The sequence below is a fragment of the Tursiops truncatus genome, chromosome 9, assembly GCF_011762595.2.
Source record: "Tursiops truncatus isolate mTurTru1 chromosome 9, mTurTru1.mat.Y, whole genome shotgun sequence".
Lineage (NCBI taxonomy): Eukaryota > Metazoa > Chordata > Mammalia > Artiodactyla > Delphinidae > Tursiops > Tursiops truncatus.
Genome location: NC_047042.1, coordinates 56,608,076 through 56,625,369, shown reverse-complemented (window position 1 = coordinate 56,625,369; position 17,294 = coordinate 56,608,076). Strand labels below are relative to the sequence as shown.

At 34.6% G+C, this 17,294-nt stretch overlaps 1 protein-coding gene across 1 annotated transcript in view; it reads left to right on the top strand.

The window, feature by feature from the left end:
- SKAP2 (src kinase associated phosphoprotein 2) overlaps positions 1–17,294 on the top strand; it is a 156,064-nt gene that overhangs the window by 69,114 nt on the left and 69,656 nt on the right. Inside the window, exons 5-6 of the mRNA XM_019926478.2 lie at positions 14,999–15,076; positions 16,824–16,907. Coding sequence (XP_019782037.1) covers positions 14,999–15,076; positions 16,824–16,907 — 162 coding nt within the window. The remainder of the gene's footprint in view (positions 1–14,998; positions 15,077–16,823; positions 16,908–17,294) is intronic.

Below are 17,294 nucleotides of genomic sequence, written 5' to 3'. Positions count from 1 at the left end.
TTTTCAAGTTGTACACTTGTATTGATTAAACTAAATCTTCTAGATCAGTGGTTGAAGTTTTTCTGGCTATGATTTAAATAATATAAATTGACTTAATTTAAATTACTTAAAAACCTGTAGACTGTCTTTTTTGTTTTTCATTTAAAAATTCTATTATGTAAAATTGGAAACATAATACATGCTTATAACAAAGAAAAAATTGTTTTTCCCACCTAAAAAAACTCCCTAGCAGTAAGAATGGTTAACAGTACTGAATGTGTCCTTACGGACTTTTCCCCCCTCAATTGTACAAATGTATCTGTGCTAGAATAAATATGGAATCAGACTTTTTAAATTAAAAGATGGGATATCACTATACATATTATTTTACAACTTATGTTTTTCACCTGAGGATGATGAACATCATTAGTACTACATTAGTACATATCTTTCCACATTACTACACATAGATCTACATATGCATATTTAAATAATATACATTATTTAAAATGGTTTTATAATATCCCCATTGCTGGACATTTTCCGTTTTTCTGCTGTCGCAAGTAGTGTTTCAGTGACTGTTGTGGCACACACCATTGTGAACCTGTGCTTTATTTTTTGTAGGATGGGTTCTTAAGAGCTGAATTCTTAGAGTATTGTCAGATTCTACCATAGAGCCGTAGGAAGTTACATACCCCAAAGCAGTTTATGAGAGAACCATCTCTTCCCACCTTCCCTGCTATTTGATGTCATTAATCTTTTTAGTTGTTGCCAGTCTTATAAGTTAAAAAGTAGTATCCTGTTTTAGTTTGTTATTTTTTGTTTTTAGTGAGGTTTGTTTATTTATTCAGCAAAATTTAATGAGTACTTACTGTGTCCCAGGCACTAATATAGGCACTGGAGATACACAATGGATAAGACAATGTAAGTCTCTGAGCTCATGGAACTTACATTCTAGTGAAGGTAAGGACAGCTGGGGAAAGACAATAAATCAGTAAACATTCATCTTTTCTTATGTTTATTGGCCTTTGTATTTATTTTGTGAATTGCCTGGTTCATATTTTTGACCTGTTTTTCTATTAAACTGTTATCTTTTTCTTACTGATTTGCAGGACTTCATTGTCTGTTGTGACATCCATGCAAATATTTTTCCCATTCACCCCTTGAAAAAGTCATCCTTTGATAAATTAATGATTGTACTAATTCTTATCCATGTATAGATTTCAGGTCAGGTAATATCATACCTGACTTCTTTGGCTGATAAGAGATCATTGGACCGAGTGTCAAATTTCCATAATTTTCCATCCTCTGAGTGACTTTTAAGAGTTATTTCTTTTCTCTAATTTAATGTATTTTGATAATTTTTAAGAGTAAATTAGAACTCTGAGTCTTGCGTGAGACTTGAGGCTATCCAGATGAAGGGAACTTAATCGAATTAATCTAGTTACTAACTATAATTTTATTCTTAGGGAGATAGATATTACATATATAAATTTTTTTCAGTGAGAATATACATCATGATCTATTCAGATATGATTTAATTACAGACTGAATTTGTAGAAAAACATGTAATGGAATATCTTATCATAAGAGCTTACCATATCTGGATTTATTTTGAATAAGTTGTTTGATCATTTATTCATATGGAGTTTGAGTAGGATGTATATCCTTTAGATTTTAAGTCTTTACCACGTTTTTAAGAGGTCGCTGTGTATTTCAGACATTCATGAGCCAACTACAGATTCAGAGTTCAGACTGTTTTACGGCCTTAAACTCCCCTGAAGTAACTGCCAGCCCCTTACATGTCAATGAGCGATCACAGCCGAACTTACCTTGGTGGGATGCTCATGTGTGGCTAAAAAGCACTGTTTGTCACATAAAGTTGCATCCGTTGTTGCATGTTGCTGACAAACATTTTATTCCATTAAATATTCGATGGGCTTGTTTTTTTAAGTTTTAATTTTGAGTTTTAATTTGAATCAAAAACTTTAGTAGTGAAATTGTTCTGGTAGTGACAACTCTTAATAAGGAGAAAAGGAAGCCATGGACAATTGGGCTGTGTCAGGTCTGTGAACCCAGGGCTGAGACAGTCCGCACAGTGAACAGATTCCTGGATTGCCTTATGATGTGTAACTCATAGTAAATATCAGTTTTAATATTTGGCAGTTGAGTTTTTAATATCATGGATACTAATTTTTGAACAACATGCTAGAATCACATGGTTAAAAATGGGCACTTTTAATACTGTATGTTCAGTCCCAATTTACTTTTTTTCCTTTGCACTGTAATTCTTACTTTATGTTGGTTGTTATAAAGTTTGGAACTGAATTAGAGTGTTATTAACTGTGAAAGTGGGTATTAAGATGGAAAGAAATACCAGAAGGATGTTCTCTTTGCTCTTCAGTTGTGATAGCCCTTTCCTGCTACCTTGCTGTTTAAACACTCCTGTGTTTCCTGTCACTTTCCTCTTCCCATGGTCTTCATCAGTGGGTGACTGCACGGGCAGTGGTTAACATATATTAAATTTTTTTGGTTTTGTTTTATTTTTTGGTGGTACGCGGGCCTCTCACTGTTGTGGCCTCTCCCATTGCGGAGCACAGGCTCCGGACGCGCAGGCTCAGCGGCCATGGCTCAGGGGCCCAGCCGCTCCGCGGCATGTGGGATCTTCCCGGACCGGGGCACGAACCCGTGTTCCCTGCATCGACAGGCGGACTCTCAACCACTGCACCACCAGGGAAGCCCTATATATTAAATTTTTATAAAATTATTTTAATGACTCAAAAGTTAGGTACTCTATAAATAAAAATCATCATCCTCATGATCATTTATATGTCTGGCATTTTCCTTCTGTTTTCAGTTGTGACTGCAGAAGTGCATTTTATCTACTTATTGATGTTCTTTTGATTTTCTATTAAATATTATCTTTAGAGCATATTTTACAAATCCTATAAACAAGTGTTAAATGAGGTTTTAAAATATACCACCAAGAACAATATTGTGTACTTCAATATTGTACTTCGACATTTTAAATAAGTATCCTTAGTTATTTTGATGCACACTCAAGTTTGAGAATCACTGTCATGATTCCTTATTCAAAGTCTAGTAGAAAAGACAAACTTGTGAACACATTATTTTAGCCTAATACTGTAGGTACCAGGTGAATGTCTCTCTCCTGAGCCAGTCCCACATATGGCTGTTAATAGTACTCTGAAGCTGAGGACCAGAAAAAGAATTATGCACGTGGTATGCTTTTATTTTCAGGTACTAGAGAAAAAACTGCTACACATTAACTGTTCTAATATTGAAGTTTTAATTTGTAGTAATTTACTCAGTTACATAAATAACAATGCTGTCTAATGCTTTTAGTCACCTAGGTGTATATAAAATTACCAGTTCATACTGAAGAGTAGACTCAGGGCTTTTATTATTATTCTCAGTAACATGTTCTGTGGATGTTTTATTTATGTGTAGTAGGCATGTGCTTAAACTTTTTGCAAGCTAGAATTATTCTGGCACTGAGTTAGAACTTTAAGGGCAACTGATGATTTGTTTTTGTGTTAAGATGATCTTCATCTAGGCCCTGCAAAGCTATTAAACTTCGTAAATTTATAAATAAGAGTATATATCAACATTACCCCCAGCTTGGCTGCTTGTTAAGGGATATGGCTCTTAAGCAATAACAAAAAAGAGCTGTGTTAGTTTCTTGCAGGGATCATATCTTCTGCCTGGGATTCAATGTTTACCAAAAGTTTGATCAAAACAAATAGTATTTTGAAAGGCTTGTCTGAAAAATGTGCAGGGTGTCTATTCCTATAGGCATGCTATGATTTTATCCTTAAGTTTAACAGAGCTGTTTGGGAGTTGTATACGTGGGCTACCTGGTTTTGTACTCTGTAGAACCGCTTTTACTGAATCTCATTTTGGCATTATGCTGTTGACTCAATCTGAGTGATGGTATACAAAGCAGCCCTGTGAAACTTTTATTGTACTTACTGTAAAAATGTTATTCAGGATATCGAGAATCCATGGGAGAAATTTCTTTCTCATTTCAGTGCTAGGAACCAAGAATAGTTGCCGTTTGTTCCTCCCTGAGCCATGATCTGTATTTATCTTAATGGGCAGTGAATCACATGATTTATTATTTCTTGCTTCATGTTGGTTGTTATAAAGCTTGTAACTGAATTTTTTGCCCACTTCTGTTAATTGGTGGCTTTGTCGTTCCAACTTGTTTTGTGTTCTACACTCACTCCTAGTTTTGTCTTAATTTTTTACTTATGTATATATTTTTTTAATCTGAAATAGTCATTTATAGAAAAGTTGAAAGAAGCGTACAAAGAATTCCCATTATACCCTTTACTCAGATTCCCTTAATATTAACATTTTCCTGTACAGGTATCTGCTTTCTCTCTATATATATACACACAAATTTCTCCTATTTGCTTTTAATTTTTTTACCAAACGTATCTGTACAAATGCCTGTGAAATGCTTTTTGGGAGGAATAAAGCAGTGTATTACTAAATTAATAATAATAATAGGCAAGGATGTGTTAATTCTATACCTATGTTGAAAAAAGAGACCTATAGAAAAACCTGTTTCAGATGGAAGGAAGATAAATTGTGTGTGTGTGTCTGTGTCTGTTTGTGTGTCTGAGTGAGAGACACACACACACAGAGGGAGAAAAAGAGAGAAAGGAGAGACAGACAGCACGCCTGCATTTTAAGAGGATCCTTGTAACACTTTGAATGGCAGAAGAGGGGAAATGCCAAAGGCTTTTTGATTTAAATAAAAATTAGGGCATTGTCTTCTTAAATAGAAACAGATAATAAATACTAAAGCATGAAGAACTGTTTGGGAATGTATTTGATTTAGTAATTAAGTAATCAGAGTAGGACTCTAAGCAGAGAGTCTTAATTCAGAAATGTTTATTTTTTTGAAGTTAATCATAAAATAATTTCAGATTTGATAGTTTTCATACTAAATATTTTTCATTCATTTTAACTACCCCTCAATAATAAGATTCTTTTGGGAGATGGGAATAGAGTGACAATTGTTTATGTACCTGTTCTTTCATCAAGGCAAAACCAAAAATATACACTTTATTATATTATACAATATAGAAGACATTCTAACTGTGGATTCCTATTTCAGATACTTAGATATGATCTTATGTTATTAATGGCTCTAAACTTTTTGTACACAGAATAGGAAAAATAATTGAACAAAAATGAACTTAAAGAATATTATAAATTATAAAAATGTTATTTATGTTCTAAAAATAATTGTAAAAATTTATAGCTTAAACCTTAAAACATAAATCAGTTACAAAAATATAAAATAAAAGATTGCTCTCTGGCCTATGTGAAAGTAAAACATAGTTGAAGGGGGGCTAAAGAATTCAGTCTAAATTGTATTCATTTCTTATTTAATGCAGTTTGCTAGAGGAATCTGCATACAAAAAAAGCCTTCTGAGGGCTTTCCTGGTGGCGCAGTGGTTGAGAGTCCGCCTGCCGATGCAGGGGACACGGGTTCGTGCCCCGGTCCGGGAAGATCCCACGTGCTGCGGAGCGGCTGGGCCCGTGAGCCATGACCGCTGAGCCTGCACGTCCGGAGCCTGTGCTCCGCAACGGGAGAGGCCACAACAGTGACAGGCCCGCGTGCCGCAAAAAAAAAAAAAAAAAAAAGAAGTCCACATCCTAATCCTTGGAACCTGTGAATATGTTGTTACATGGCACAGGGGAATTAAGCTTACAGGTGGAGTAAGGTTGCTAATCAGCTGACCTTAAAATAAGGAGATTATCTAGGTGGGCCTGATGTAAATACAAGAATCTTTAGATGGGAAGAAGGAGGCAGAATAATCGGAACCAGGGAGAAAGCATTGTGACAAAGACTCAAATGGCCATTCCTGGCTTTGAAGATGGAAGGGTGCCAATAGACAGTGAAATAGGTCAGCCTCTGGAGACTGGAAAGGGAAGGATATAGAGTCTCCCCTACAGGCTCCAGAAGGAACACGGTCCTGCTGACACCTTGTTTTTAGCCCAGTGAGACACTTTCTCAACTTTTGACCTCCAGAACGTAAGATAATAAATTTATGTTGTTTTAAGCCACTAAAAAAAAGAAAAAAGATCTAGTCAGCTACAAAGTAGCTGAGACGTAACTCTATATCGGAGATGAAAATTGATTTAAATTCTTTCTGTGAAATCTAATGATAAATTATTAAAAAGTAGCTTTTACCAAAATATAAAAGTGTAAAGATGCCCTATATTATAAATATATGAAATAGAAGTCTTGTTTGTAGAGTGAAACTACTCATATTAAACCTTATTTTAAAATGACTGATTCAGTATATTGATATGTTTTCATCCCTGTAAATAATTGAAGGAGTCTTACAGGGGTTTCCACAAATTGGTATATCTGGAATTTTTAGATAAGAGCATTTTTAAAATTCTATAAGGAATAATTTTAAGGTATTAAAAAAATGATACCTCGTGGTCTATCACTGGACCAAAATCAGAAATCTGAAAGGAATTATTTTTTACATCTAATTTGTGAGCTAAGGACAGTGGTCCTTTATCTAAAAAAACAATCTTCAGATATGTCATTAGATAGTTCAAATCCTGGTCATACACTTAAGAGTACTCTCAAGTAAAAGAAGCAGTTTTAAGTGAATGAGGATAATATAACTTTATGGATAACATAATCCACACATACTTTCAGTCTATGGCTTTTTGACCATTATTTTAGTGGATATTGGTAAACCCACGTGATTTTAGATTTCTCTTAATTCTGATTCTTAATTATTCTATTATTGCCATTTGAATTTTACATATTTTGATAGATTTCCATGAAAATTAGTATCAGCCACAATTACATATGTATGTATTTATTTATTTTATTATTATTTTTTTAATTATTTTTTTTGTGGTACGTGGGCCTCTCACTGCTGTGGCCTCTCCCATTGCGGGGCACAGGCTCCGGACGTGCAGGCCCAGCGGCCATGGCTCACGGGCCCAGTCGCTCCACGGCATGTGGGATCCTCCCGGACCGGGGCACGAACCCGTGTCCCCTGCATCGGCAGGCGGACTCTCAACCACTGCACCACCAGGGAAGCCCTGTATTTATATTTTTGATATAAAATAGCTTTTGATTGGACTCTGAACAGGCACTTGATATATCTTTTGGATCATATTCATGAAGCATTTCCTGCAAGCATATGCTATAATATTAAGAGATATTGTCTTCTGGGCTTCCCTGGTGGCACAGTGGTTGAGAGTCCGCCTGCCGATGTAGGGGACGCGGGTTCGTGCCCCGGTCCGGGAAGATCCCACATGCCGCGGAGCGGCTGGGCCCGTGAGCCATGGCCGCTGGGCCTGCGCGTCCGGAGCCTGTGCTCCGCAACGGGAGAGGCCACAACAGTGAGAGGCTGGCGTACCGCAAAAAAAAAAAAAGAGTTATTGTCTTCTTTGGTTTCAGATAGACCTATTGAAGACTCTCATGAGGCTATTGGAATTTCCATATCAAGAAGCAGAGTTAATAAAGGCAAATGTGAATTACCCTAATAGTTATTCAGTTTTTGCTGGGTAGCTTTCAGAATGACTTGCCACTTTACAGAGTGGGTAGAGAGACTAGAAGGTAGCAAGCCTGTGAGTTGCAACCTCTATTTTTGTCCCTGGTGTCATCACATGGACCTTATCAGTCTTTAAAGCCTGTACCCAAGGCTTAACCACCCCTGGGGATTCTATGGTCCTACTAATTGGAAGTTGTCCATCTTTGTGTCTAAGCATAATATGAGCCTTTTTTTAAAAAAAAGAAAGTATCATGATAGCCTCAGAGATTACCAGTACTAGTATGTTCATTGGTTAATCCTTTCTGAAGAGAGTAATAGTGGTGAGAAAATAGGCTCTGTAAAAGGACTATGCTAAAGAAACATAAGTAGTAATCTTTTAGTTACTGTAGTTTTTATTTTCTTAAAGGTTATTATTGTTTGATGTGTCCTTTGCATACAATTTTTTTTTTTTTGCCACTAAAAAAACTGGTAAAAAGATTTGAGATTCCAAATTTTCCGTGTGTATTGGGAGAGTTATTAGACTATAAAAAATAATTTATATATATTTCAAAGATATTCCAGGCCAAGATTCTAGCTAGAAATTAAACCTTTGAAATGACATAAAACAATCCTATGCTACATTTAAAGGAAGTTATCCATTGCTCTATGAAAATTATGTTGTGAACAGTTTCCACATTTGATACTTTTAAAAGTTGAATCCATCTTGAACCTTGGCCATTTGTTACTGAAAGTGCAAGAAAAATGTCAGTGTGGATATATCTCATGGAATCTTAGAATGGGGGTGGAGGGCTTAGAGATAATCTAATTTCATTTTTCCATATTTTAGGTGTGAAGAAACTGATACACAGAGAGGCTTAGTGACCTGCTGAAGGTCACAAATTTGCAGAACTGGGATTTCATTACAGACCTCTTAACCTATTCCATGTATCTTAAAGTCAGTATTAACGTAAAACTAAGCTTTTAGTTATCTGCTATACCACAAAACCATTTTATTTAATATTTGTATCCAAGTTGAGTTTAGGTTTCTCTCTCTTTTAGGGAATAGTCTTTATGTTTTGTTTTGCAGGTATACTAGTGAATTTTTGCACTCTAAAACCTTTTAGATTAATTTAAAAAACTGTCAGCAACTCTGTGTCTTTGTATCTATTATATATTTTATAGAAATAGGGAACATGTCATCTAAGTTTGTGTGTGCAAATGTGAAGTAAAGTGTAATTAAATTGCACCTGTAGAATAATGAGTTCCGAGTCAGTAATACCTCTGGGAACAAAGCTCGTTTATAGACAGTTTCCTGAAGTTAAATACCCAATGTACTCTTCAGCTGGAAATGTGTGTAAGATACACATCATCTGGAAAGATACAGGAAACATAACAGAAAGCATTTTTCTACCTTTATATAAAACTATAATGCATGAAATATTGACACTTGAAAATATACTTCGATTCTAATGAAGTATAAAATTCTAATGAATTTTTCTTAGGAAAAATGAGTTTGAACTGGAGCAGTTAACCTAGCCAATAAAGTAGGTGTTCTGTAGGAGTTGTTCCACCTGTAGATGTATTTCTGGTGTATCTGTGGGGAGGAAGGTGATCTCCACGTCTTACTCTTCCGCCATTTCCCCTCGTCCCCCCTAGCCAATAAAGTAACCATTGAGTTGATCAGGGTAGGAGAGAGTATTGCCAGCATGAAACGAGAAACTAAAATGATTACTCTTCTTGGAAAATTGAAGGCTAATATGTGTTTTGAATATAAAGCAATCGTTAAGTGGGTAAATACTGTAAAAAAAAAAAAAAGAGTGTATTTATCAAATTCAGGAATGCCAGACAAGGCATTTTAAAACATTGATCACATATAAGTTTAGAAACGATAAAAGAAAGCACTGTCTCCCCACAAGAGTTGGCCAATTTTTGGAACTCAGTATCCCAGCTGTCAGATGAAAACGAAGAATTTAAAAAGATAAACTCATGGATGTTTTATTCATGTGAATTGAGAGGGAGAAAAGATATGGTTGAGGGACTTGTCCTTAACTTTTTGCAGTTCAAGGAAAACAGTCATATCATGTGGTAACAGGCAGAATATTTGACTGACTAGACCAAGATCCTGATTCAGGGTGAAAATTCTTATGAGCAAAAGCAATCTTTTTTATATGTATCTCCTTTCTTTTCCAATATTAGGGAAAAGGAATCATCAGCTGTGTGAAGGTGGAGGGAAACTTATTGCAAATTTAATGTTCATGTTGAAAACTATGCAAATGCCAAGTAATGAAGGAAAAAGCCAGTAAAAGATGAGACTCAGAAACCTAGTAGGATTTTGTACAAATTCTAGATTGGACAACCATAAAACCGTGACCATATTAATATAGTGAAGCTCATAGTATTATAATAATTTTAATGCTAAAATAGTAAAAATGATGCTTTAGATTTCATAGAAATTGAGCATTTAAATTGGTCACCACCAAGTTGCACATCAAAAAATAAGGATAATGAAAAACAGATGTCTATTTTGAAAAGGTCTCTGAATCACTCACTTCCCTTGACACCTGTTGAGAGTCCCACATTAAAAGCCAAGTAGGTAGAAAGGAAACTGAATAAAAAGTTAATTCCAGAACTCAGTAGTTAAAACTTGTACAGATTTTTTAAAAATCTTCACTTTTAAGTTGCACTTTGGAAGTGATGCCTCACTCTAAGTCTTAGAAAAATAAATGTGTTTAAAGAGGTGTCAGACTGGGTGGGATACAGTTAATATGGGTTTGTGTGTGTGGCAGGGGAGGAGAGGATTAGAAGACATGTCAATGTTGGAGAAGGCTCAGGAATATGGCATTGAGACACCCAATGCTGGATAAAATTGTGAATTAAACAAAGTTTATTTCTTTAGATTATTTTAAGAAAAGAGGTACAAAAAAGAAAGGATGATAAGACCTCTTTCTCCCCTCAACTCTAATTCTTTCTTCCCCCAACTCTTAACTCTCTCTCTTCCCTACCCTAACTTCCTCTTTTACTCAAGGGGTTTCCATGCTGTTCTAGGCCTTTTCTTCTAACTAAAGCATACTGTGATCTGGACCTATTTTTCCACCTTTCCCTGTCTTGCATATAGGAATGAAACTGCATACCTTGTTAATGCCAAGATTGGTTTTATACCCAACCGACTTAACATCTGAAATAAGCCTAAGTGATAGATACTTCTTGCCTAAGACAGTTTATATTTTTCTCTGAAGTTGAAATAATTATTTTTCATTTTGAAATAATTATTTTTAATATTTAAAACATTTTTAAAGATAAACTTATTTCTTAAATACGTTGGATATATTTAAACATTCTAGTATTTTTTACCCTAGATTCAAGGGAAAAAGTTAAAACAATAGATTAATAAAATTGCTAAAATTGGGTAATACCTTACTTAGGTTTTAGGTAATTTGTTTTTTTTTTTTTTTTTTTTTTTAAATTAATTAAGTTATTTATTTTTGGCTGTGTTGGGTCTTCCTTTCTGTACGAGGGCTTTCTCTAGTTGCGGCGAGCGGCGGCCACTCTTCATCGCGGTGCGCGGGCCTCTCACTGCCGTGGCCTCTCTTGTTGCGGAGCACAAGCTCCAGACGCGCAGGCTCAGTAGTTGTGGCTCACGGGCCTAGTTGCTCCGCGGCATGTGGGATCTTCCCGAACCAGGGCTCGAACCCGTGTCCCCTGCATTGGCAGGCAGGTTCTCAACCACTGCGCCACCAGGGAAGCCCCAGGTAATTTGTTTTTTATTTTCATACTTTGGAACTCTTCTCCATTTTTCAGATTCTAGACTCCATTCTTTTAGCTTGCTGGTGGACTATGTCCATTATATACACAATTTGATTTTAAGGCAAAAGTTTCCAGACACAGTTTAGAATTCTTGAGTTATCTTTTAAAAACAGTTGTCTTGTGAATAAAATACCTACCTAACTATAAGAAATTTGGACTCCACTACTTCCTTTCTCCTACTGAGTTAATAGGAATATAGTAGGCATGTGACACTTGTTTATTTGAATTTTTTGTGACCTTGTTACCATTTTGTATACTTCAGATTCCCAAATGTCCAATTGGAAGAAGACCCATTCCTTGTCTGCTCTTGTAGGATGTTAGTTTTAATGTCTAATATTGATCTTCTTTAGAAAAGTAGGACTATTATATAAGAAATACATGCTCATTTTATAAAAAGAAGACTAGTCTATTCAGTATGTGTTTATTTCCTCAGGGTAGTGAACATTTGTGGCCTAAAGGAAGCCATGTATCAGTAACCGTCTGTAGTATAAATAAGCTGTCCTGGATTATAGGTTAATTTTTCTCCTCTGAGTTAGGATATAATTTCTTCATCAACCACTTTCATGTAACCAAAAGGAAATCTTTGAGCTGCTTTTAAAATAACTACAATGCTTAACTCATGCAGTTACCAAATCATACATTTTTCCATTTTTCTGATTAAAATTCCCTAAGCAACATTAGTCTTACATTTACATTGGCATCCATTCATTTGAATTAATATTTAGTTATACTAAATATAATAATATTTAATTATAATTAATAAAAGCCAACATTTACTGAATGCCTACTATGTGCCAGAGGATTAAGGCTCAGTGCTAAACTTATTTTTGGGACAAGGGTGTGAATTTTGATAGTGAAACAGAGCTGATAATATAATTGTGAATTTGTTGGAATGTTGTAAATAGTGAGATAAGATAATTGTGTTTGGCAAATGTTCAGCAGCTCTTTGTTGATGCCTTCCAGATAGGTTTATATTAGCCTTACCTTTCTTTTCTTCATGTATTATTATACCTGCATTTGTAGTCTTAATTCTTTGAATCAATGTGAATATTCTTAAATGGTGACATACTATTGATCATTGTAGGCATCATAGTGGTATGAGGTCTAAATGATGTGAGAGTTCATGTTTTTTAAAGATAATTTACTACTTTTTATATCTTGTTACAAATTTTCAATTTCTATCAAGAAGTATTAATTGTTTATATGTTTATGGTATTATACAAGTCAAATGGTTCTTCTAAGAACTTAAAATCTGAAGTATCTAAAGGAATTACTATTAATACACTTTTTAAAAAAAATTCACATGTATATTAAACAAATCCTAGATGTTGGACAAATAGCAAAAGAGGTTTAGAAAAACGAAATTTCAGTCTGAAAATTTGCCTTTTTTCCCTCTAGGAATCAAATAAAAGATTTTATATTAGAAACATGAATTTAGAATTCAGAATAAGTGTTGCTTGTGACATCAGATTTTATTGATTTATCAGGTAGAAATTTAATCAACATTTTTCTTAAAGCAAAAGCTTCAGGTTATGTATATATTCACCTTTGTAAATTCTAATTCCTTTCCTGCTCCTCCTCTTCCACTTCTCCCCCTCCTTTTTTTTTTTCTTTTGACCAGTAACTTTTTAAAGTTGAAAACTATGCTAAAGGTACCCATTTCTCTTCAGAATATAAAGTTTCTTCTTAAGATTTAGAGCATTTATTTTATATGTAAGAACATTCATTATGCATCAATGGATATGAGAGAGTCATGGGACTTCTTCTCAAGGAGCCTTATCTAGTCAAATAGAGGTAATTAATGCCTCCCCATGCCCAATTACATCAGACCTGAAGACTGAAAAGTTGCCTCTTCCTTGTGTAGTTTAATTTCATCCAGAATGGACAGTGCTTAAGAGTTTGTTTCCATCATCTGAAAGATACAAAATTATTTATAGGATGTTTGCAGTGAATCTTCTTATTTTTACCACTGTGGACAAACCACTTGGAAATTTTTTCATGACATACAACAATCATGTTATAGTATTTAATTAATATGTTTGCTTTCTCATTCTGAAATGTCATGCAAATGATGCTTTTCACAAAGAAATTTTGTGTAGTTCACTTATGAACTCTACGTGCCAGTTATATAAAAGACTGAGCACAAGCATACTTCCACAGAAACTAAACTATGGTATTGCTTAGTTGAAGAAGTAAATACTTTGTTTTCAGGAATCTTATTTAGAAAGAAAACTTTCCCCAATGGTTTTATATTAGCTAAAATTTCATATTTCTATGTGATACACTATTTCTATGTTTTTTTTTGTCAGTGTAACCTAGTTTAATTTAAAAAGTGCTGTTAATCATTGTTTTTCTTTTCTTTTAAAAAAAACAAATCAAACTACAGTCACCCTCTTTAATTTAGTGGTTAACTAGGACTTGTTCACATAGATGAGATTTCTTTATGTGATTTTTATTTTATGTACAAAAAATTTATACTATATAACTTCTACCTTCAGTGGATCAAATGGATACATTGATTGAACAACTATTCAAACATTTACACTGGCTTTCCCTAAAATTTTATATGTATTTCAAAATTAGTCCCCATTTTAAATATATTTTAATATTGTTTTGTGTTTACTGAGCAAAATTGATCCACCACGGAACTGAAATTAGTGCTTTAATTTGAAGCTTTATTTCTTAAGGAAAAATAACTATGATTTTATAACTACTGGATATTTTTAAAAAACCCAGTTGGTAATTCTGTGATGAATTTGTATATAATAAACTTCCTATCAAAATACTTTTTATCATAAACTATATGAAAACTATTTCTGTTGGTGTATTCCATAGAAACTTTCATTAGATCGGTTATTTTCACTTGTTGGAGTTCTAGTAAAATGCTGAGGCAACTGTAGTATATTTCTAATGAAGTCTGCAAAAATATTGAACTCTGAAATTATTGAGCAACCTACCATCCATGATCATGAATATATGATTTCTAATTGACTTAGCTTTCGGCTTAATCTATAAATTTTTGTAAGTATCTAATATTTGTTTATGATAGTTCTATCAGATCTATCTACCTAGTTTTAGACTCTCAAATGCCCTAGAAAACCCTAAAGCATACTCATTCACAAGATTTCTCTGTGAGTATAACCAGGAAGAGAGAATATTTGCTATGTACTCAAATTATAGCATTTGATTTGGGGGAAAAATCATTTTATGTTTTACTAGGTACAAATAGGGATAGGCATTCTTATGTAGGCAAGAATTAATATGCATCAAAATTCTTGAAGAGTTAATCCAATGTAAAGAAGCTTATATGATTTATTTGATATTCCTAACTTCTCTTTCAGGGGTTTATTGCACTTATTTATAACAGTTTCCTAGTCCATTCATTACAGAATGTAGGTCGAAAAATATTGCCCTTTAGAGTTCATTCTGTTACATAATATTACTGTGTATTTGGGAACATAATATATTAAGATACAACGATACGGAACATTATTTTGCTCTTGAGATTCACAGGAGAAGAGGGACTAATCTATGGAATGGATCTGAAACAAAGCTAATAGACTTGGATTTAATTAATTTGGGTAATTAAAAGTATACTGAATCTATGAGATCTGATACTTGATTTTTCTAAAATGGATTGCTCACTGCTTTTTCCCCTTTACTTTCCGTAGGGAACCAGTTCCCTCCAATTGCAGCACAGGACCTTCCTTTTGTGTTAAAGGCTGGCTACCTTGAAAAACGCAGAAAAGGTAAATCATATGATTCTAATGAAAAACCTAAAAATCTAAGACTCTAAGAAAACCTGATGATATTATCCAAACCACAAAATACAGCTTTTAGCTCTAAATAATTTTTAATAACAAAATAAAACATTTGGTCAGGTTTTTTGTTGTCAACCTTGGTTATTTGTAGATGATTTTAAAGCTGTTTCCTGCCTCTTGGAGGAGAGCTGTTGGCCATGACTGTATTCTCAAGGATGGGATTTCTCACACTTATCCCACCCAGCTGAGCAGTGGGTTATCTGTACCTGACCTGGCAGACACCATGTTTGCTACGGTTCAGATCAAGCTTAGCATATTGTCTGCCATTTTCTGTTAATCATTCAGTGTTCCTTTCCATTGGCGAAGATAATTGGGAGTTGACCATATGGTCTCACTCTTTCAACCCCAATATATAATGAATATGAAATATGGAGGTGGTGTTATGATACAGGAAATGAAAAGCGGAAAGTCTCTTCATTACCATTCTGCTTATCTCTCAGGTAGTCCCTTTGGGCCTTCCTATTTATATTCCATTTGCTTTTCTTAGCTTTCTTAGCTGAATTTTAAAGCTGAAAGAGATAATAGAAATCTAGGTCAACCCCTCCTCCCTCTTTTTTATGACAGATGAGAAAATGAGACCCTGATGAATCAATTATCTTAAGGCTTTATAGTCAAATACCTTTCTGACTGTTTCCTGTCAGGAAAGTTTGTTAGCCATGTAGTTGATCCCATAAATGTAGCCATCCCATCTCTGCTGTAGTGTATTCCTTTTTTTTTTTTTTTTTAACATCTTTATTGGAGTATAATTGCTTTACAATGGTGTGTTAGTTTCTGCTTTGTAACAAAGTGAATCAGTTATACATATACATATATCCACATATCTCTTCCCTCTTGCGTCTCCCTCCCTCCCACCCTCCATATCCCACCCCTCTAGGTGGTCACAAAGCACTGAGCTGATCTCCCTGTGCTATGCGGCTGCTTCCCACTAGCTATCTATTTTACATTTGGTGTTGTATATATGTCCATGCCACTCTCTCACTTTGTCCCAGCTTACCCTTCCCCCTCCCCGTATCCTCAAGTCCATTCTCTAGTAGGTCTGCGTCTTTATTTCCGTCTTGCCCCTAGGTTCTTCATGACCATTTTTTTTTAGATTCCATATATATGTGTTAGCACACTGTATTTGGTTTTCTCTTTCAGACTTACTTCACTCTGTATGACAGACTCTAGGTCCATCCACCTCACTACAAATAACTCAATTTCGTTTCTTTTTATGGCTGAGTAATATTCCATTGTATATATGTGCCACATCTTTATCCATTCATCTGTCGATGGACACTTAGGTTGCTTCCATGTCCGGGCTATTGTAAATAGAGCTGCAATGAACATTGTGGTACATGACTCTTTTTGAATGATGGTTTTCTCAGGGTATCTGCCCAGTATTGGGATTGCTGGGTCGTATAGTAGTTCTAAATTTAATTTTTTACGGAACCTCCATATTGTTCTCCATAGTGGCTGTATCAATTTACATTCCTAGTGTATTCCTTTTAGCTTTGTTTTGTTTTTTGTTTGTCTCTTGGAAAAGAAGATACAAATTATTTAGTCATAGAATTTTACAGCTAAAAGGAGCCTTAGAAATCATATTAACTAACTTTTCCTTTTTCAATAAGGGAATTGCATTATATTTATAAAGGTAATATATATTATCTAAACTGTTCTTTTTCCCTCTTTATTGTAGATCACAGCTTTCTGGGATTTGAATGGCAGAAACGGTGGTGTGCTCTCAGTAAAACAGTGTTCTATTATTATGGAAGTGATAAAGGTAGTATTGGCCTTCAGTTATATCAGCATGAGGGTTTTGGGGGGGGGCATTTTACTCCACCCCCATACCTTTTGGGTGCAGAATAAGCTGAAGACAAATGGAGAAAGAATAACTAAAAATTTTAATATTATAGCCTAAGGGTAATTAATAATTCTGTTATTTGACAAATGCTCCAAATTCCAGAATGCCGTAAAAGTTAACACAATTGTGTTTTATTGAATTAGGAAAGAGAAAAATAACTTTCATCAGTGTGGCCTTTTACCTCAGGAATTATTGATATTTATCATCCAGGCGGTAGTTGTAGAGTTTCTTTAGGGTTGTGGGAGTTTTGAAGGGAGGAGAGGATGTTTTTTCCTTCAAATATTTTAAAAGAAAAATTTAGATAAA